Raw genomic sequence first — 22,863 nt, forward strand, 5'->3', positions numbered from 1 at the left:
TCTTTTGGGATCTTCCACTGACATTCCAATATAAGTGCTATTGAATAGAAACTATTCCCCAACACATATGCATTAAAAATATGTATTTTAAATCTACGTTTTCCTCCAATAAATGGCATTACAAATCCTCACAATGTCGTATCTTATTCACACTTGAATCTAGCATTAAAAACTTCTCTTCTAATAGCATTCTTTATTCTTTTAAAAACTTTATGTTTTCACGATTATTTTGGATTGGCAACACTATCTTATGTGATATTTCACCAAATTAGTTGACACTCATCTATTCCCCGCTTTCTTTTAATAACTGAAACTTTTATTTGATTTTTTTGAAATAGAATTTGATAATTAACAATAACAATTAAAAGGTTGGAGATTAAAAACAAATTCTTCAATTACCCAACCAAGAAATTAAACAATCAAATTAGAGCTTGATTATGCGAAACTAAACGTCAAAAAGATTTTAAATTGCCTTCTATCATAGCTTTTGATCGAACGAACATCTTCTCATGAAAACTAATCACATTATATGAAAATTTTGTTATTTTTTTCAATTTTGACTTAATTGAAATCTATGAACACATACACACATACATATGCACATATACTTGTTGACATATATGTATATGTGCACATAACATATATTGTACACGTATATGTAAAATGACATTTCATTAACTCTTGTCCAATATGAATGTTATTGAACTATTACCTAACACATATCGCATTAAAAAATTCTATTTTAAATTGACAATTTTCCTCTAATAAATGAGATTAGAAATCTTTATATATCATATCTTATTTACACTAAAAATCTTAACATTAAAAATTAAAAACTTCTAGATGAATTATGAATTGTGTGTTCTTTTTAAGTAGGTAATAGTAGAAGAGAGAATCCAAATAGTTTTGGATCCTTTGTGCATCTCAATCTCCTAAGCTATCTCCTAATTAGCTTATTGAATGTTCACCGAAATTTTATCGTAAACAAGATTATGAGTATCAAAGATGTAGATATAATAGTTACACTTTGCTGAACTGTCCAAAAGCACACTTAAAAAAGAACCGTTCAAAACTTAGGGTGATTGTTCTTTTGATGACTTAAAATTAAAGTTAAAAGGAAAAGATCATTACTAACTACAGGTATAAAAAAGCACGGTTGAAAGAAATTTGAAACTCTTTGGAAATGCTAAAAAATGAATATTGAGATACATATTCAATTGACCGGGATCTAATAGTTACAAGTATAGCCTCTTGGGCTTGAAAATCGCTACAAAAAATGAATGAATAAAAGAATTGAATTAATGGATTTGGTGAAACTAGTTGTATCTCAATCCTTCGAACTCAGTCGAATGCCTAGCGAGTGCATTCAGCAGGGAAGCCCTGTGGAAACCTTTTACTGTCCGAACAGTAATTGTAAATCATGTAGTTTTCGCGCACCCATTCAAGTTTCTGCTGCTCACTCGACTCCAACGCCTCTGCACCATACCATGAATTCACAGAGCAATCAGAGGAGGCAGAGCATGTCTCTGCTTTGAAATTTCCATAAGATGCCACAAATGGAGATTTGCTCCAGTCGATCTTCACTGCACCGCCTCTGGTTGCCCAATTGTCTGCGTTCCACAGGCTTGAGTATATTCTCATCGCTTGATTCTTCGGATATGCAACGCCCAAATCTTCGCTGTTCTTGAACACTCTCACTGGAGTTCCATCCACAGAAAACCTGCACAATATCAGAAATACACATTATCAACTACAAAAATGATCTTAAAAGTAGAGGGCCAGGCCCGAGAGGACATTCAATAGCTGATTTGAAGTTGCAGGGATTATATTAACGTTACTTACATAATTTGTTGGGGATTCCAGAGCAGGGAGTAAGTGTGGAAGTCTGCTGTTGGGTCGAACCAAAGGTAGAATTGCTGCTCCCGACCGCCTTTTCCTTGTGAGAAAACATTGGTGTGCATAATATAGGGATCTCCAGACAGATTTCCCAGGAACTCGAAGTCTATTTCATTGTGTTTATCCCCTTGTGACGAGAGCTGCAGCAGATCATCACCATTTTATTAGACCATACTCAACTTCCCACAACAATACTACTAGTACTACCCACTACTCATTTCAGGAGTGCAGAGTGAATCGAAGGGGCAAACTTACATAGTATGCAGTAACAGTACCGGCGGAGTTACCAGGCACCAGCTTGATTTGCATATCAATCTTGCCAAATAGATATTCATTCTTGGATTGGAACCCTGAACCTGTTTTCATACAGCAGAGGCAGAGGAGATAAGGATCCATTCAACATACCGTAAAAATCATATATATATATATATGCAGTAAACATATGAGATAAATACCTGAGGACTGATCGAGAGTAAGCTGCAAGCGTTGGCCATTGTCAAGTATCTTAGCCTGATCATTTCCCCATGTGATATCGAAGTCATTGTAAAAATTTGCAGAGACAAGGTGGGAGAATGCAAGTGCAAGGCTTAAGAGGAGAGCACATAGAATGAGGTCCATTGAAACTGAAGACAAGAATGCAAACCGTATGAGTATTGATAGAGGTAAAGATGATGTGAATGTTGGATTGCAGAAGGAAATCGATGGAATTTATATACATAGGCAGGGTCAGGTAAGAAATGGAAAGTAGCAAGAAATTTCACCTAGAGTTGTTAAAGTGGATGAGTTAGTGCGCGCTTTGTATTTACAGCGAGTAAAGGTTTTGGGATTTGTTGCACTCGGAGATCCAGCTGGAAGAGTGTAGTGTTGAGTACAGGTAGCATAGCTGTGTACATTATGCAACAGCTGGCGTAGGTGTGCGGATTATGAAAGAGGAGTTGTATTCCATAAGTGTGGGTGCAGTTCCGAGGCTACTTAAAATGTAGTTTCTTGGATGTCGACATCTCACCTGTCCACAAAGCGGTCAAACGCCACATACCGCGTGTTTTTTTTAATATTCTTCAAACATGTGAGGAGGACGCTGGTATACTTATTGGAATAGTATTTAATTGTAACGGTAGATTTTGTATACCAATGTCTCTCTTTTTTTTTGAAGAATGGTTTAATAATTGATAGAATATTATATTTAGCTGATAGGTTCTCTGTTTGGGCTTTTGTCCATCAAAGTGTCAGTGTTCTGGTAATTATCGGACTTCCGACATCTTTTCGACCACTCTTCATTTTCAGAGAATGACATGTTTTTGTTTGGGTAGTCACTTGATTTTATGTGTTTTATCATTTATTATCTAGCAGTGAAACTGTACGACTCCAACAGTTTGACAGTGACATTTATGTCGATTGGTGGTGTTTGTTAATATCTTAGGGTTCAGTGAAAGAAATTATGTGATTGTGCAAATTCTTTAGTTACTACCTGAAATTTGTCGTCCTACTTGCTTGGGTGTGTCTTCCTGGCGACAAGTAGTTCAATCATAAGCAACTCAAACCCTAGATGTTTTGCCACGTTCAAGGGTTGTGTGGTTGTTTGTTGGAGAATGTATCTATGCAGACTGTCAGGTATGCCTGCTTCAAACCCTATCCCGAAGATTGTAGGTTATTGGGTTTCTTTTTATTTTGGTTTGGTGGTGTTTTTGAACTCTAAGGATTCTAGCATGTTGGCATTTTGTTAACGGAAATCGGATTTAGGGTGAACTATTTTAGCCCCTTTATCCATCGCCATGAGGAGAAACAACGAATGCAAGAGATAAAAAGAGAAGTCTGGGTCAAGAGTGACAAAAAACAAAAAATTTCACAAAGTGATTCTTCCAACTTTGAGCAGAGCCGTACATCAGGGGAACATGGGCACTTTTGGAGATTCGTATGTTTGCTTGAAACCCTACCTTGTAGATTTGTCGGTTGTTGGGTTTCTTTGTGTTTCATTTCTTTGTTGTTCTTGCAAGTAGGGTTTTATTTTCTAAATCAATGAAATATTCGATTTAAACATTGGTTTGCTTTCTCTATTTTGTCATTTTCCCCACGAAACAACTATATAGAAAAGGGTCGCAGAGATAGATCCAAGTGTGCATGGCTTGTTTTGGGTATGGTGATTTTAATTGTTGGATCGCCTTGAATAGAGAGGCCTCCAAGTTTGGTTGTTGTGTTGAACCTGTAGTCTCTTTTGTTTCTGTTAGAATAGTTGTCAAAGGAGCCTGCTCCCCTGAAATGGGGGCGCTTCCTTCTTTAATGTCTATCTGAATCGGTGATAAGTTGTCAGCTATAAGGGCTAGCATTCCAATATTGTGATTCCTATGAGCCAATAAAGGACTTGTGAGATGGGGAGTTGGGATCCCCATTGATCCCTGGCGCGGTAGGATGTCCAACCCAGATAATGTGTCCAACTACAAGACCTAACAAGAATATTGCAAGCACTAACAATTATTTGCTTACCTAAAGCTTAAGCATTTGCATGCATGTAACAAATCCCAATGATATCTTCAAGAATGTCGTAAGTAAGAAATTTTGAGCATTGTTTAAACAGAGCATGCGATAATTAAATATTTAATTTGTGGTGTCTAAACTAAATATTTAATGTCTATCTAAATCGGTGATAAGTTGTCAGCTATAAGGGCTAGCATTCCAATATTGTGATTCCTATGAGCCAATAAAGGACTTGTGAGATGGGGAGTTGGGATCCCCATTGATCCCTGGCGCGGTAGGATGTCCAACCTAGATAATGTGTCCAACTACAAGACCTAACAAGAATATTGCAAGCACTAACAATTATTTGCTTACCTAAAGCTTAAGCATTTGCATGCATGTAACAAATCCCAATGATATCTTCAAGAATGTCGTAAGTAAGAAATTTTGAGCATTGTTTAAACAGAGCATGCGATAATTAAATATTTAATTTGTGGTGTCTAAACTATATGGTATGTGTTTAAATTTCAACTTTGCCCACCTAACTTGCTATCAATATACTAGCAAATCTTTGTTTCTACAAAAGGTGTTTCTTGTATCTTCAAGATACACACTAATTTCTTAGGTTGAATATTTTATCAGCTTTGAAAAAGAGAGGTATAATGGTTTCAATTGATTTCAACAAGTCACCCAACTGGAGAAGATCTCTTATTCTAGTTGAGAGTGCTGAAGAATTGGCTAAAACGTACCTTCAATAAGTTCCAGATAGATATGTGAAAAGTGATGAAGAGAGATGAGCAATCATTGAATTTGCATTTGATCTATTTGACTCAGAAAAATAATATTGTCATTGATATGTGTGAGATTGCACAAGAACACCATAGAGAAGAAGAGATCGAAAAAATGGCCAAGGCTTCTGAAGAATGGGGATTCTTTCACATATTATAATATAGATTTTCCATAAAATCAATAAGATTTCCTAGATATTCCATTTCTGTCTTTATTGACTAAAAATAAATCTATACTAAGAATTTGTTTCAGAAACAAGACTAAAGTTTTTGTTTCATGTTTTAACAATCTGTAATGTGAGATCTATTGCGAGGAGTCATTTCTAGACAGCTCTAATATCCTATCTTTTATTTTTATTATTATTTAACTATATTTAATATTATTAAACATTGATAGAGTTTTGAAAGGATTTAACAAACATTTTTTGCAAAGATAAGATCAATTAAATTTAGTCTAACAAATAATGGTGAAATTGTTACAAGAATCAACAACACAAATATTGAAAAGCAGTAGGTACCACCAAAAAAAATATTAAATAGTACAAGACCAAGCACTCGACAAAAAAAAATACATGACAATAGATATCTGGAGAACTTTGAACCCTAGAAGCAGTCCTTCACACTAAATTTATAAAAAAAATATTCTTCTTAACCATTCTTTCATAGAACTTCAAATCTGAAAAACCATGCCTCCAAATCTCTTTCAACCTTACACTAAAATGCTTTTCTCCAATAAACCCTTCATTCCATATACTGAAAACATACTCTCATTCTGTCGTGAGTCGAAATCATCTAAATCTGAAATGTTTATTACTAATATATTATTAATTTTAATTATATTAATAGTAAATAAAGTGAAGATGTATTGAGATAGTCAGAATCCTTATTTTGGTGAAATGTTTAGCAGTTCGTAATTAGTACAAACAAATTTCTATGTGTACAACACTATGTTGGCTACAACGTATTTGTCAAACACATGAAAATCAACTTGGATACAACCACTTCATTTCATCCTTTGCTATAATTTATCTTATTTTGTAATGTTGTTTGTTTGGTTTTCTAAGACCAATAATTTGATTTTCTCTGTCATCTCTTAGAATATGTGAACTAGGTGGAGAAAGCTATTATGAGAGGAGAGAGATATGTTGCTATCATGAGAGGAGCCATACAAGTTTATTCAAATATAAGTATTGGTGCCCCGGCATAATAAGTCATGCACTATTTTTCTCTTGCTATGGGTTTTGTAGTGTAGTATCAGACTTTTGCTAATGGTTTTTTTTTTAAATTGAGGTAAAAGAGTGGTTTTTGAAAGAGTCTCAACTTGTTTATACAAAAAATTAGATTTAAAATATTAATTTAAAAAAAATAAATTCGTCATTATCATCATTACAATCAACCTTTCATTAACAATTGACAATTTGAACACAACATACCTATAGTTTATGTGAGTGATACAATTGACAAGTTTTAATTATACATAGTCTTGTATTATGTTTGATGAATTCAACATAGTCAAATGGTTTTGATGATACAACTATTGTTATTCTAAAATGTTAGTCTGGTGTTTTGAAGTTCATGATGTTGTTAAGGCTACCAAAAAGCCAAAGAATCCACGCACCAATACCAGAAGTGGTTCACAACATGATAAAGTAGATTGGATGGATATTTTCTTTTTTTTTGATGAAATATATATACTAATAAATATTTTTTCTTGAAAAAAGTAAGCTTTTAGATTTGAAATCTTTATTTTTGTTGTTGCGCCAGTGGTATCCTTAAGGGGCGAGTTGAGATTTGAAATCTTAATAATTATTAATTAAAAATAAAAAATAAATCTATGGATCATTATCTTCATTATAGTCCATCTCTCATAAATAATTGAGAAATTGACCACAACATACCTGCAATTTAAGTGTGTGATACAATTGTGGAACTTCTATATCATTATTTTTTCTTTAGATAATCTTTTATTATGTTGTTTGATGAAATTAGCATTACCAAATGATTTTGATGATATAGCTAAGCACTATTATTCTAAAACTTTGGTTTGGTGTTTTGTGGTTCAGGCTTCTGTCAAGACTACCAAAGATCCATAGAGTCTAGACACAAATCTAGGAAGTGGATCACAACATAATAAAATAACCACAAAGAAAATAGGAGCATAAAGCAAATAGAAGCATAATAAGTCAATGCATACAACAAATAGGAGAGGTATGGTAAATTTATGCATAGATTAGGGTAGTGAAAGCTTTGTATTCTGATTGCCTCGGTGTTGGCACTCAGATGGGGAAAATAAAAGTTGTATTCATGGCTTGCTTCACTTGTATCACATGTTTTCCCTTATCATCTTTGGTAATAGATCAAGATATTAATATGAAAATATGGTCGCAATGTGTTTTGGACTTACAACAAACGAATGCAACTATAATTGCCATACACTAAAAGCTATTTGCTTTAAAAAATGTTTCTATGCTATTAGAAAGTGGGCAATAACAGTATAAAAGTTCGTAGTTCAATACATTGGTAGATGAAGTTTGAAATATGTTGTTGGGAGAATAAGAAATTTCAAGTAATCAGAGCATTCAATCTACACTCTGTTTCAAATTTTGAAATTCAAAACCAACTCTTTCAATTTAAATTTCAATTTAATCACCAAATTAAAATTTTGGAAAGGAAATCACATTGTGCGTCTATTGGCCACCTCAGTCCTCCCCGTGCCCATTACACTTACCATTCAAGGTCATCCTCAATGCCTGACTTGTGATGCATACACTCCTTTATGTCATGCAACTTGTCAAACTAACTTAAGATTAAAAACAAATGCAACAGACTAAAAAGTTTCAAAAGAATAAGGCAAAAGAACATACAACACACAATAAATATCCGTTAAAAACCAAAGCAGTTATAGAGGATTTGATTTATATTGTAACAAGATAGGTTCATTGAGATTTTCCTTCTTGTCTAAATTCCTTTGCTTCTCCCCGGTCCACTCCTCATTTCCATCATTCCGTCTCAGTTATTGACCAATCGGAAAAAAGATTCAAAACTGTTGTCTGATATTGTTTTCAAACTTTGCCAAGCTCTTCCGGTTAATTATTGGATTCACTTCTATAACCGTTACCATATTGAAGTACTGCATATTGGGGAACATATAATTTCACTTTTCTTTCCCTTGTTTGTACTAATGCTAGAGGAACGTACTTCTAAAAAACTATATAAAAACTGAATGACAATGCACAATGGTTGCAAGGAATCAATTCAGTTAACAATTTTCAATATTATACTAAATTATTAGATTAAACAACTTTTCCATTAATCCTAGTCTATTTAAGACTTTTAGTTTTCATCATTATGGATTTAGTATATATTTTCTCTATTTACTTTCAGCTTCTGATTTTTGGTTTACAAATACAAATGTTGATGGAATTGTTCATAGCTGTAGATTAAATGACTTTTTGCTAAAGTATAGTCTATGTAAGACTTTAAGTTATGGTATCAGATAGAAACATTGAAACATTTAAATGTTGAAGGAATTGCTCACAACAATAGTCAAATCCAAATACAAACATTGAAAGAGTTGTTCACAATATCACAAACATTGTAGCCATCAGAACAACAACTGCTTGTACTCCACCTCAAAACCGTATGCCAATTCTTCACCCATCTCTTTGCCTCTAGGGTAAGTGCACAAAGATGGTGGTCAAAAAGGGGGGTATAAGTGGACACTCTTTTTTTTTTTTTTTTTTTCTGAAATCAGGTGAACCTGAACTTGGAGGCAAAATTTGAAAGTCATCCACTCAAGATATGAAGATAATCAAAGAACAAATATTGTATTACTCTAAATCTAGTTTCCAAACTACTAAACGTTTTCAAAATTGGATAAGATTAAGGGGGTCAAATCCTTCTCACACGAAAAACTGACCCTGATTTTTTCTGAAAAACATAACATAGTGTCTGACGTGCGCATCAAAAAATTCATAGTTAGATTTAGTATTTTGACAAATCCTTTGGCATAAAGATAGTTAAGAGTGGGCACTAGAAGATGTGTGTTTTTTTGTAATTTTTTGTTGAGTATTTTTTTTTTTTAATGATTTTTCCAATCGAGCACATCCTGAAAATTAGGTACCTGTTTGTGCACAAAGCATAAGTTGCACTAAACAAATCGAAAATACAATTTTTTTTTTTTAAATTGTAAAGAATAAAGTGCGCTACAACAATGTATAAAGTTTTTTAAATTTGGATAAGTATATCAAAAGTTATTCAAAAAATGGTGCACCTATGTCTGTGAGAACTATGGAGACACTAGTAAAAGAAATTCAATAATAATATGTTGTTGTTGTTCAAATTGAAAACAAATTATATGGTTAGAAAGCTCAAAAGATGGGTGAAAATATGGTGGCAATTTTAGAAATACCCACTTTATGAAGTGTAAACCTGATGATGACAAAGTCGATAAACCAAGTTGATAAAATAAAACACGTCAAAAATGAGAGAAATGGAGGGAAATCAAACTTCCAATCCATAGCTTTGTCATCCAGGCCAATTTCCAAGCCTAAACAGTCAAAAGCACGTACGGGGTACTTATGGTTTAAAAAGCGCGTACGGGGTACTTATAGTGTAAGCAGTGCGTATGTGCTTGTTTCCCTATAAACAGCGTGTACGCGCTACCTTTACTATAAACAGAATGTACACGCTATTTTATAATATGATATTCTGTGTATAATATGTGTATAATATGACATTGTATGTATAATATGTGTATATACATATAATATGTGTATAATATGACATTGTATATATAATATGTTTATATACATATAATATATGTATATATATAATATATTAAACATATATATACACATGTAAGTGTATCATCTCTCCCTCTCAAACGCATACAAGGTCTCTCTCTCTCTCTCTCTCTCTCTCTCTCTCTCTCTCTCTCTCTCTCTCCTCCATACCCCATCCCTCTTTCTCTTCTTCTCTTCCTCCATACCCCACTGCAACTATGTTTGCACTTCTATAAAGTAAGTGAATTTATTTCTTGTCTGCAACTTCCTCTTTGATTTTTATCATGTATCCTCTCCTAAAAAATTGACTGATGGATTTTTGTGTGTATATTGAATAGGAGGAATAGGGTTTGAAATTGAACCACGGGTGTATTACCGTGACAAACAAGGAAACCTGTAGCAATATTCTTCTCGAATGTGTTTTTAATGAGCAGAGCAGATGTGGAAAATAGTGTCAACAAAGCAACATGATGAGTCAGAGTACCTACAATATGTTTTTCAGAAGAAAACAACAGGTAGGAAAAGAAAGAGGGAGAGTAACACAGATGATGTCCTGTACAATGATAGTGGTGGGTATGCGAGAGTTCCCATGTTGTTACACAACGCCTGTCACCTAAAGAAATTAAAGTTTGTTGTGAGCATGGTAGTGGTAGTATATGATGATCATCATGATAAGTGTGAGATGACATCATGATAAGCATGGATAAAGTGTAATCATCATTGACATGTTAAAATAAGATATAACCATGGTTAGGATAAATATGTGGCAGTCATAAGATATAATCATAAGATAAACCATGGTTATCAAAAACATGTGATAGTCATAAGATATAACCGTAACAAGAATAAAGGAAAACATAATCATCACAAGAAAAGATCATGTGATTGAAAATATACAACCAAGCATACTAATTGGTAGATGCAATCATGAGAATTATGTAGATCATATAATGTGTAAACATACCATCATCAATATAGAAATATGTTGAATGCTATAGAGGATATATTCTCCAAGTGGGAGATATGCAATATAACATATGAAAATAAGTTAATGTATTTGGGTTGAGCATGGATAATCCAAGATTCAAATATGTGATTATCATCAATCAAATTATCTTCATCTTGATTATGTTCTTTGTAAACACCCTCTAGGAAGTGGCTTTCATTGTGATAGGAAAGTGTTCTCTTAGTAAAGATTGTTGAAATAGGTGCAATGTGTACTTTATCTTTCTTTACATAATGTTTTTGGATGTGACTCCATGGATGTAGTTTGTTTTTTATTATCAATGGAATTTTGTTTTGGAACACATGTAGTAGAATATTTAGAAGATGAAGCAATCAGGTTGTTAAATATTAGTTTATTTGCTTTCTGTGGAAGATAAGGATGAAATCTTCCTTGCTTTTCTTTTGTGATTAATGAGAAATGAAATATTCTTATTTGTCTTCATGTGAAGGGTAAGAATTAAATTTTTGTTTTTTTTCTTCTCTTGTAATTGTATGTGAGAAATAAGGACATCCATTGTCCTCAAGAGGCTCATCAATATCAAAATTTTCTCTCTTAGGAAGGGTTCCAAATGCAATTTATTTTAGGCCTCGCGTCTTTCTTTCATATAACTCATCATTGATTCTTCAATTCTCATCAAAATGTATAGTATTTAAATCATGTTTTTTTTTTTTTTTGAGCACTTATAAATAAGCTTGTTAGAAGTCTCTATATGTGTATGTGTGTGTGGATGGGTGTGTGCATGTGTGTTCATGTGTGTGTGCGTGTGCGTGTGTATGTGTATGTGTACGTATGTATAATGACTTATTCATAGACATATATTTAATAAATAAAATGATATTTCATAAGCAAGGACACATGGTTCTCTCTCTACTTTGACAATATTATCCCAATGAACATATTTCAAACATTAGTGTACCATATAAGATACTTATTTTAACTATTCAAGCCATAGTATACCACATGACATAAATAATCTACTAAAAAAAGTGATAATTTGAATAAGATATTCGTCACTTTAAGACCCACTTGTATAGGAAAGATGATGTAACCCATAATAGGCATTGGTCATTTGAAATGAAATTCTATAATGTATATAGCTATATTGATGAAAATGATGGTCATGTAAAAAATCTATCATAAAATGTTATACGAATTTATTGGGTCAATAAAGATACTATCTGACCATACACGTACAATGATTCATATTATTTGTTATTTGGTATGTCATTATCATAAAAGGAAATCACCGAAGAAGAGGGAGGAGAAAATCTCTATCATGCGACATACCCACAAAAGAATTTATGTAACTAGATATGTTGAAAAATTAACATTATATCAGATCTTTCTTGTTTCTATTTATATGCATATGTGTCATATTAGCAGTGAGGCACTCAAACAACTAAAGAATATATCCATATTGTGAGATTGATTATACAAAGTAAAAGGATTTGTATACAAATATGTTTTGATTGGAAGTAGTTAACTTAAGGTTTTCCCATCATTAACACTTTCAAATTAATCATATTATTGTTAATTGAGTCATATATTATTTAATACCATATAAATTTGTGTATGATTTCCATTGACTCTAAGATAACTAATGGATGAATTATCATTATAATATCAAGTACAACCCTCTAGACAGATCTAATTGGAAAGTAGGAAGAAGATTAATCAAGTTAGAATTAAGTAAAGTCTATTAAAGAACATGATTAATAGGTCTAGTCAACTTGGTAAACTTTGTAGAAATTCAAGGCATGAAACAAATAACTTTATAGAAGTAGTGGCAATATAATGAGTACTTGGTTCACTCTCTTTCTTACTATACCCCTTTGAAAACTATTTGGATCTCTTTTTCTTACTATACCCCTTTGGAAACTATTTGGATTTTAAAATTTTGATGGATAGATAAGCATACCTTGGGCTATGCCATTTCAAACATATCTAGAATTTTCAAAAGAAAAAGGAAGATGAGAACGACGGGTAAATGAACCATGGGATGCAAATGACAAACAAACACATGCCACGAAGAGGAAATGAATTGATGAAACACATAACTGATGAGAACACTTAGAAAGGTAGGATCAAACGAGGTAGGGTTTTAAAGAGAATTTGTAGAGATAGGATTTATCATAATGTTAATTATGACTGAGTCCCTAAAAACCATGTTTAATTACCAATAGACCACAAACTCTTAAAAGCCAAATGCAATTAATGCTCAACAAGCATGATAAATGCATCATCGGATAGTGTTCATGTAGATATAATAGTTTAGACTCTGCTAAACTGTCCAAAAGAACACTTAAAAAAGAACCGTTCAAAAATTACAATAGTATCGCCCTATTAGTTACCATAGGGTGATTGTTCTTTTGATATGAATTAAAATTAAAGTTAAAAGAAAAGATCATTACTAACTATAGCCATAAAAAAGTCCACGGTTGAAAGAAATTTTAAACTCTTTGGAAATGCTAAAAAATGAATATTGAGATACATATTCAATTGACCGGGATCTAATAGTTACAAGTATAGCCTCTTGGGCTTGAAAATCGCTACAAAAAATGAATGAATAAAAGAATTGAATTAATGGATTTGGTGAAACTTGTTGTATCTCAATCCTTCGAACTCAGTCGAATGCCTAGCGAGTGCATTCAGCAGGTAAGCCCTGTGGAAACCTTTTACTGTCCGAACAGTAATTGTAAATCATGTAGTTTTCGCGCACCCATTCAAGTTTCTGCTGCTCACTCGACTCCAACGCCTCTGCACCATACCATGAATTCACAGAGCAATCAGAGGAGGCGGAGCATGTCTCTGCTTTGAAATTTCCATAAGATGCCACAAATGGAGATTTGCTCCAGTCGATCTTCACTGCACCGCCTCTGGTTGCCCAATTGTCTGCGTTCCACAGGCTTGAGTATAATCTCATCGCTTGATTCTTCGGATATGCAACGCCCAAATCTTCGCTGTTCTTGAACACTCGCACTGGAGTTCCATCCACAGAAAACCTGCACAATATCAGAAATACACATTATCAACTACAAAAATGATGTTAAAAGTAGAGGGCCAGGCCAGAGAGGACATTCAATAGTTGATTTGAAGTTGCAGGGATTATATAAAAATTACTTACATAATTTGTTGGGGATTCCAGAGCAGGGAGTAAGTGTGGAAGTCTGCTGTTGGGTCGAACCAAAGGTAGAATTGCTGCTCCCGACCGCCTTTTCCTTGTCAGAAAACATTGGTGTGCATAATATAGGGATCTCCAGACAGATTTCCCAGGAACTCGAAGTCTATTTCATCGTGTTTATCCCCTTGTGACGAGAGCTGCAGCAGATCATCACCATTTTATTAGACCATACTCGACTTCCCACAACAATACTACTAGTACTACCCACTACTCATTTCAGGAGTGCAGAGTGAATCGAAGGGGCAAACTTACATAGTATGCAGTAACAGTACCGGCGGAGTTACCAGGCACCAGCTTGATTTGCATATCAATCTTGCCAAATAGATATTCATTCTTGGATTGGAACCCTGAACCTGTTTTCATACAGCAGAGGCAGAGGAGATAAGGATCCATTCAACATACCCTAAAAATCATATATATATATATGCAGTAAACATATGAGATAAATACCTGAGGACTGATCGAGAGTAAGCTGCAAGCGTTGGCCATTGTCAAGTATCTTAGCCTGATCATTTCCCCATGTGATATCGAAGTCATTGTAAAAATTTGCAGATACAAGGTGGGAGAATGCAAGTGCAAGGCTTAAGAGGAGAGCACATAGAATGAGGTCCATTGACAACTGAAGACAAGAATGCAAACCGTATGAGTATTGATAGAGGTAAAGATGATGTGAATGTTGGATTGCAGAAGGAAATCGATGGAATTTATATACATAGGCAGGGTCAGGTAAGAAATGGAAAGTAGCAAGAAATTTCACCTAGAGTTGTTAACGTGGATGAGTTAGTGCGCGCTTTGTATTTACAGCGAGTAAAGGTTTTGGGATTTGTTGCACTCGGAGATCCAGCTGGAAGAGTGTAGTGTTGAGTACAGGCAGCATAGCTGTGTGCATTATGCAACAGCTGGCATAGGTGTGCGGATTATGAAAGAGGAGTTGTATTCCATAAGTGTGGGTGCAGTTCCGAGGCTACTTAAAATGTAGTTTCTTGGATGTCGACATCTCACCTGTCCACAAAGCGGTCAAACGCCACATACCGCGTGTTTTTTTTAATATTCTTCAAACATGTGAGGAGGACGCTGGTATACTTATTGGAATAGTATTTAATTGTAACCGTAGATTTTGTATACCAATGTCTCTCTTTTTTTTGAAGAATGGTTTAATAATTGATAGAATATTATATTTAGCTGATAGGTTCTCTGTTTGGGCTTTTGTCCATCAAAGTGTCAGCGCTCTGGTAATTATCGGACTTCTGACATCTTTCTGACCACTCTTCATTTTCAGACAATGCCATGTTTTTGTTTGGGTAGTCACTTGATTTTATGTGTTTCATCATTTATTATCTAGCAGTGAAATTGTATGACTCCAGTAGTTTGACAGTGGCATTTATGTCGATTGGTGGCGTTTGTTAATATCTTAGGGTTCAATGGAAGAAATTATGTGATTGTGCAAATTCTTCAGTTACTGCTTGAAATTTGTCATCCTACTTGCTTGGGTGTGTCTTCTCGACGACAAGTAGTTGAATCATAAGCGACTCAAACCCTAGACGTTTTGCCACGTTCAAGGGCTGTGCGGTTGTTTGTTGGAGAATGTATCTATGCAGACTGTGAGGTATACTTGCTTCAAACCCTATCCCGGAGATTATAGGTTATTGGGTTTCTTTTTATTTTGGTTTGGTGGTGTTTTTGAACTCAAAGGATTCTAGCATGGTGGATTTTTGTCAATGGAAATCAGATTTAGGGTGAACTATTCTAGCCCCTTTATCCATCTCCATGAAGAGAAACAACAAATGAAAGAGATAAAAAGAGAAGTCCGGGTCAAGAGTGGCAAAAACATTTTTTTTCACAAAGTGATTCTTCCAACTTTGAGCAGAGCCATACAATAGGGGAACATGGGCACTTTTGGAGATTCGTATGTTTGCTTGAAACCCTACCTTGTAGATTTGTCAGTTGTTGGGTTTCTTTGTGTTTCATTTCTTTGTTGTTCTTGCAAGTAGGGTTTTGTTTGCTAAATCAATGAAATATTCGATTTAAACATTTGTTTGCTTCCTCTATTTTGTCATTTTCCCCACGAAACAACTATATAAAAAAGGGTCGCAGAGGCAGATCCAAGTGTGCATGGCCTATTTTGGGTATGGTGATTTTAGTTGCTGGATCGCCTTGAATAGAGAGGCCTCCAGGTTTGGTTGTTGTGATGAACCTGCAGTCTCTTTTGTTTATGTTGGAATAGTTGTCGAAGGAGCCTGCTCCCCTGAAATGGGGGCACTTCCTTCTTTAATGTCTGGCTGAATCGATGTTAAGTTGTCAACTATAAGGGCTAGCATTCCAATATTATGATTCCTATGATCCAATAAAGGACTTGTGAGACGGGGAGTTGGGATCTCCATTGATCCCTAGCGCAGTAGGATGTCCAACCTAGATAATGTGTCCAACTACAAGACCTAACAAGAATATTGCAAGCACTAACAATTATTTGCTTACCTAAAGCTCAAGCATTTGCATGCATGCAACAAATCCCAATGATATCTTCAAGAATGTCGTAAGTAAGAAATTTTGAGCATTGTTTAAACAGAGCATGCGATAATTAAATATTTAATTTGTGGTGTCTAAACTACATGTTTTTTAGAATTCCTCATTGTTATGTGTTTAAATTTCAACTTTGCCCACCTAACTTGCTATAAATATACTAGCGAACCTCTGTTTCCACAAAAGGTGTTTCTTGTATCTTCAAGATACACACTAATTTCTTAGGTTGAATATTTTATCAGCTTTGAAAAAGAGAGGTATAATGGTTTCAATTGATTTGGGTAGCTCACCCAACTGGAGAAGATCTCTTATTCTAGTTGAGAGTGCTGAAGAATTGGCTAAAACGCACCTCCAATAAGTTCCAGATAGATATGTGAAAAGTGATGAGAGAGAGAGAGAGAGAGAGAGAGAGAGAGAGAGAGAGAGAGAGAGAGAGAGAGAGAGAGAGAGAGAGAGAGAGAGAGAGAGAGTATAACCATATAATCCAGTCATTCAATCACAATACAATGAAAGAATTAAAAGGAGATAACATATGACTTTTATTGTGGAAATTATTCTATTTTTTAAGGATTGTGCATGTCCTCAAATTGGTAAAATTACACATGTTTTCATTTTCTTGAAAAAACATGATAGAAGAATTAATAGAATCTTATTATTTTTTGAGGAAACAATTTAAGATTTTATTATTATAGAAGCCCGCATGGCAACGTAGTTGGCTAAGGGCTTTAGGTTCTTCTCATATAGGTCCTGAGGTTGATTCTCGCTAGCCTGATTAAACCTATGTGTGTGATTTTTGGGCGACTACACACATCTCTAGGGGATTAGTCTTGTCTCCTCTCACCCCACTAACACCCCAACTTGACAAAAAGTAAGCCCAAGGCAAGGTTTGGTGGGAAATTCTGGGATGAGTCATGAGGATACCTCTACGGAAAACAAAAAAAAGATTATATTCTTATAGAAAATAAATTATGTGATTTTACATTTTGATTTCACAAGCTAGAATCTCCAATTTGGCTCAATTATCAGAATTATCTATTTATCTTTATCAAATTCTATTAATTATAACAATAAATTCACCATCTTTGATTCCAATGGAGATCTTCTCTTTAGAATGAACATACATTCTCTTGCTTCCAACCACCTTATTTTCCTATACAATAAGAGCATACCATTTCTCTTTTTATGTCACAAGGTGTAAACATCATTCACATATTTCGTTATGCATATTTTAATTATTTAATTGATCATATGTTTGCATACCTTCCTTTATAGCTTCTTGGGCTACACCAAAGATGGGAAGGCTATCTTGGAGATGATAAGATGGATCCATGATAAAAAACACTCCTCGCTATGTTATAGTCTTTGGTTTTACCAACAAAAGAGTACCTTACCTTTTCCCTTTCTTTATTGTTTTTGCCAAAAAAATATCTATTAAGAGGATTTTGTGTATGTGAAAAAAGAAGCGTTGATGCAAGAACATAGGGATATTTTCAACCTATGTAGTGAGCCCAGCTTCAATTAAGATTTAATGATGAAATTATATGTCATGCTTGAAAAAATTCCTTGGTGACACTGACCTTTCTTATGTGAGAGGATCACAAAGATGAGGAGACAACCACACCACCCTCCTCTATTGTCCTATACCAAAAAAGTGTGACACTTTTATTTGATTTTTTTGCAATTATGCTTGGCCTAATGATAGCTCAATTTTATAAAGATTTGCATAAACCCAAAATTTTCTTTCAATGTTTTTGTTGTCTCCAATTTCCTTCACATCACCAAATCTTTATTTCAGAGTTTTCTTGTTTGCTATCATCCTTTCTTGCAAGTTCTCGATCTTACTCTTGAGTTTGTATTTAGGTGTGAAAAAAAGTTTAGATTTTGTTATTTAAATCTTTTGTTTATGTGTTAGATTGAATTGCACACAATATTGATCAATGATTTGACAATTTAATGTTATATTAACTTCCTTCTCAACTTTAATATTCTTTGGTATTGTACTAACTTTGTTCTCAAATTTAATATTATTTAAAATATTGAAAGGATTATTTTAATTTTGTTTTTAAGTTATGACCCAAAGATTAAGATACCATTTTTGAGTATATTTCTTTAAATTAGCCATTTTATGTTACCATGCCAATCACAATATAAACATAATACAATATTTAGAGAGGTTTTTTGCACAAAGTGTCCCATCTATCTACACTTTAATTGAACATCATGCTTTTCAGTGGTCAATTGGTCAATAGCAATTTTACACTTCATCTCTACCAGAATGTGGTGATTAATGAAGTCCATTTCTCTCTTAAACATTGAATGGACTAACATTCACTCAAGGAGCTCAAATTACTAAACAATTTAAAGGTGTATATTTACTCCCAATTTTGGAGTGAATGTACATTGTCATGTAAACAATAGTTATTGGGACCCTTTTCAATGATAATGATTATATGTATTTCTACAAGGAAATATATGTGCATTAATGAGAATATTGAATGCCCTAACCGTCAAACTTAGAACTCACTCATGTGGCTGGTAAAATTATCCACCACCAAGCCACTTGTCCCTTCATGATGAAAAATTTCAAATTTTATCAACATGCATTTCAATTCCAACATAGACTTTAAGGTACATTCATGTTGAGATGAACCATGATACCGAATTTAAAATTATATAATTGATAAAATTGAATTCTAATAAATGTTATATGAGATAGAATTTTAGCTATGTTACATGATTTTAGTTCTAATTAGTTTTTTATTGTTCTGTAATAAAATTTATTTCATTTATTTCTATTCTATAATCAATTGAAGCATTTAATGGACTACATATATTTTGTATCAAGTTTTATATGCAATTAAGGATTTGACTATAAAAAAAATAATAATTTTTTATTATAATTATTTATTTTATCAACATGCATTTTTTCTATTGGTAATTGAAATATTTCATTCATAATATAAGTATAAAGATTACCAAAATTTTCAAAAAGAAAGACATTTTAACTCTTAACTATCTATCATGCTTACCTACCACCCGAAACCACCAATTTACTTGAACTACCATCATGATATGCAAATTTCACCACTACAATTACATACATAATTGATTTACAAACGTTTTCCATATATTACTAATTGACTTCCAAATTACTACTTAATAATACTTCTTCGTTAAGCAAATATTATTTTGTCTTTTTTAAAAAGACTTTCACCATCACAAAAATTATTGCAAATACCTCAAGTGCAACATACATAATATTTTACCATCATAAAACTTCTTTTCAATTGTAACATATAGAATTTCATATTACACCTATTAATAGCTAGTATATGTTTTTCTCTTTGAAATTAATAGCTCAACCTTTGGGTAATAGTAGGGAAGAGAATCAAATAGTTTTGCATCCTAACTTATCAATCTCCAATTAACTTATTTAATATTCACCAAATTTTTTTACATCTTTATATGTAACTTATGAGCTTAAAACTATTCTTTAAGATTATGTATATCAAAGATGTACATATATTAATTAAGCTTTGCTAAACTAACCAAATAAATACTTTAAAAAATAGTTCAAAAAATGTGTTACCATGACCGTATAAGTTAGGATAGGGGAAAGGACCCAGTAGTTGAGCATGTACCAATTGTTGTAAGGGTTGTTGATACCTTTTGTTCCAAAAATTGAACAAATAAAACCTATTGTTTGAAACAAATGTACCAATAGTTGTTAGGAAATGTACCAATAGTTGTTAAAAATGTACTAATATTGTAAAAAGTAACCGATTAGGTGATGCCATGTCAGCTGCACAACTATTGCGGTCTCTTTTGCAGCGTAGTGGTCTCACTTTTTTGGGGGGCTGTTTTGGGCACCTTGGCAAAAAGCATGCTGATGTGGCATCATATTTGATGATGTGGCCCTGAAACCTTAGTTATAAGCAAGGGACTTGCCAAGTAAGCTGCTGTAAAAAAATCAGAGTGATTTGAAATTTCCAAGTAAGATTTTGAGAAGCGCGAAGTTAGGGTGCACAACTAATGGATCCTTTCCCCTATATAGATTTTTCCTTAATCATAATTGACTTCAAGCAAACGTCATTACTCACGACAACAACAAAATTCAAAAAAAGAGGTCCATAGTAGAAAGAATTCTGAATCTCTTCAAATGCTAACAAAATGAATATTGAGCTACATATTCAATTGATTGGGATCCAATCGTTACATATATAGCTTCCTTGGCTTCAAAATCGCCACAAAATTTGAAAGAATAAAAGAATTTGAATTAATGAATTTGGTTAAAGTATTTGTCCTTTGAGCTCAGTTGGACGCCTGGCGACTGTAATCGTAAATCATATAATTTTTGTGCACCCATTCAAGTTTCTGCTGCTCACTTGACTCTAATGCCTCTGCAGCATACCATGAATTCACAGAGCAATTAGAGGAGGCAGAGCATGTCTCTGCTTTGAAATTTCCATAAGATGCCACAAATGGGGATTTGCTCCAATCGATCTTTACTGCACCGCCTCTGTTGCCCAATCGTCTGATTCTTCGGATATGCAACGCCCAGATCCTCACTGTTCTTGAACACTCTCACCGGAGTTCCATCCACAGAAAACCTGCACACTATCAGAAATGCACAATATAAGTACAACAATGATGTTAAAACTGGAGGGCTAGGCAAAAGAGGACATTCAGTAGCTGATTTGAAGTTGTAGGGAAAATACTAACTTACATAATTTGTTGGGGATTCCAGAGCAGAGAGTAACTGTGAAAGTCTGCAGTGGGGTCGAACCAGAGGTAGAATTGTTGCTCGCGGTTGCCTTCGCCTTGAGAGAAAATATTAGTGTGCATAATGTAGGGATCTCCAGACAGATTTCCCAGAAACTCAAAGTCTATTTCGTCGTGTGTATTCCCTTGTGAAGAGAGCTGCGACAGAACATCACCATTTTATTAGACCATGCTCAACTTCCCACAACAATACTAGTACTACCCAGTACTAATTTTAGGGCTACAAAATGAAATGGAGGGAGAGACTTACATAGTATGCAGTAACAGTACCAGCCGAGTTACCAGGAACCAGCTTGATTTGCATATCAATATTGCCAAAGAGATATTCATTCTTGGATTGGAACCCTGAACCTGTTTTCATACAGCAGAGGCAGGGGAGGAGATAAGCATCGGTTCAGCATACTATTAAAATCATATAAATGAAGTAGGCAAAAGAGATGAATATACCTGAGGACTGATCGAGAGTAAGCTGCAAACGTTGGCCATTGTCAAGTATCTTAGCACGATCATTTCCCCATGTGATGTCAAAGTATGGTTAGGGTTAGAATTATGTTTAATTTAAGGATCAGAATTGGGGATATAGTAAGGGTTAAGGTTAGAATTAGGATAAGGGTAAAGTTTAGGGTTAGAGGGTAAGAGTTGACTGGAGGGAAAGTCATGCGATGGATGACAAATTAAATAGGCACATCGAGATAAGAAATGTTGAAACACTAGAAAGGGCTTATAAGGGAAAAGTAGAGTTGCCTCAAACCAAGACAAGAAATTATAATATCCTGGATAAATTTGCATTCATTTGTATTTATATTTTAAAATCGATTTGATTACATTAAATAAAAAATTATCATTAATAAATGCAATTTTAACATTATGTAATTTTGTACCCTCCAATTTATCATTGAAAGTATACATTGCTATCGGCGTAACCCTCGCACCTTGTTTTGGTGCAAGTGCTAGTGTTAGATTTTGTGTACCAATGTCTTTCTTTTTTCTAAAAGGAATGATTTAATAATGGATAAAATATTATATTATGTGAATGGGTGAGTATTACATACAATGCAATATTAATGTTAGAAATTTAAAAAAAGATTATTGTCAAATAAAAATTTTGCTATATAATTTGTATTAAATATATGATTGCGACGCGTAATTTTATCAGATAAATCTATGTTTGTGTGTAACAAATGCTATCCAAGACAATTTAATATATATCTCAAATTTGACTTGTTATCAGAGTTTCGAATTTCTTTTTTACTGTACACGGCTGCGTTAGTTTCCGTAAAATCTCGGGGAAGTCGGACTTGTTGAATTTTCTTGTCGTCCACGTCTGAGGTGTCATATTTTGGTCATTGAAGACACTCGTAATCATCATTCCATTAGAAAACAGAATTGCTTAATGACATTCGAATTTCCTGTTAGTGTTTTGTACGGGAGAGTCAATATTTACTCCAAACTGCC

The 22,863-nt window shown here is 33.8% G+C and overlaps 2 protein-coding genes and 1 pseudogene across 2 annotated transcripts; all 3 read right to left on the reverse strand.

Moving 5' to 3' along the window:
• Window positions 1-1,184: 1,184 nt before the first annotated feature.
• LOC131867213 (xyloglucan endotransglucosylase protein 1-like) lies at window positions 1,185-2,587 on the reverse strand. Its single transcript, XM_059215506.1, has 4 exons — window positions 2,352-2,587; window positions 2,152-2,252; window positions 1,843-2,036; window positions 1,185-1,720 (listed from the first exon to the last, which is right to left on the reverse strand). The coding sequence occupies exons 1-4, from the start codon at window positions 2,512-2,514 to the stop codon at window positions 1,354-1,356; spliced, it is 825 nt and encodes a 274-aa protein (XP_059071489.1). The 5' UTR covers window positions 2,515-2,587; the 3' UTR covers window positions 1,185-1,353.
• Window positions 2,588-13,391: 10,804 nt separating this feature from the next.
• LOC131867199 (xyloglucan endotransglucosylase protein 1-like) lies at window positions 13,392-14,837 on the reverse strand (annotated as a pseudogene).
• Window positions 14,838-20,888: 6,051 nt separating this feature from the next.
• LOC131867191 (xyloglucan endotransglucosylase/hydrolase 2-like) lies at window positions 20,889-21,937 on the reverse strand (the record flags this gene model as incomplete). The annotated part of the gene is made up of 4 exons (XM_059215496.1): window positions 20,889-21,236; window positions 21,353-21,546; window positions 21,659-21,759; window positions 21,856-21,937. Coding segments are annotated over 4 exons (558 nt in total), but the record flags the coding sequence as incomplete, so codon positions are not given.
• Between the last annotated feature and the right edge of the window lie 926 nt (window positions 21,938-22,863).

This window comes from Cryptomeria japonica, unplaced genomic scaffold (assembly GCF_030272615.1).
Source record: "Cryptomeria japonica unplaced genomic scaffold, Sugi_1.0 HiC_scaffold_165, whole genome shotgun sequence".
NCBI classification, from domain to species: domain Eukaryota; kingdom Viridiplantae; phylum Streptophyta; class Pinopsida; order Cupressales; family Cupressaceae; genus Cryptomeria; species Cryptomeria japonica.

Coding starts and splice junctions, on each gene's coding strand:
- LOC131867213 (XM_059215506.1), bottom strand. CDS start 2,514: ATGGACCTCATTCTATGTGCTCTCCTCTTAAGCCTTGCACTTGCATTC. Junction 2,253..2,351: donor TACTCTCGATCAGTCCTCAG/GTATTTATCTCA, acceptor GTATGAAAACAG/GTTCAGGGTTCCAATCCAAG. Junction 2,037..2,151: donor GTACTGTTACTGCATACTAT/GTAAGTTTGCCC, acceptor GATCTGCTGCAG/CTCTCGTCACAAGGGGATAA.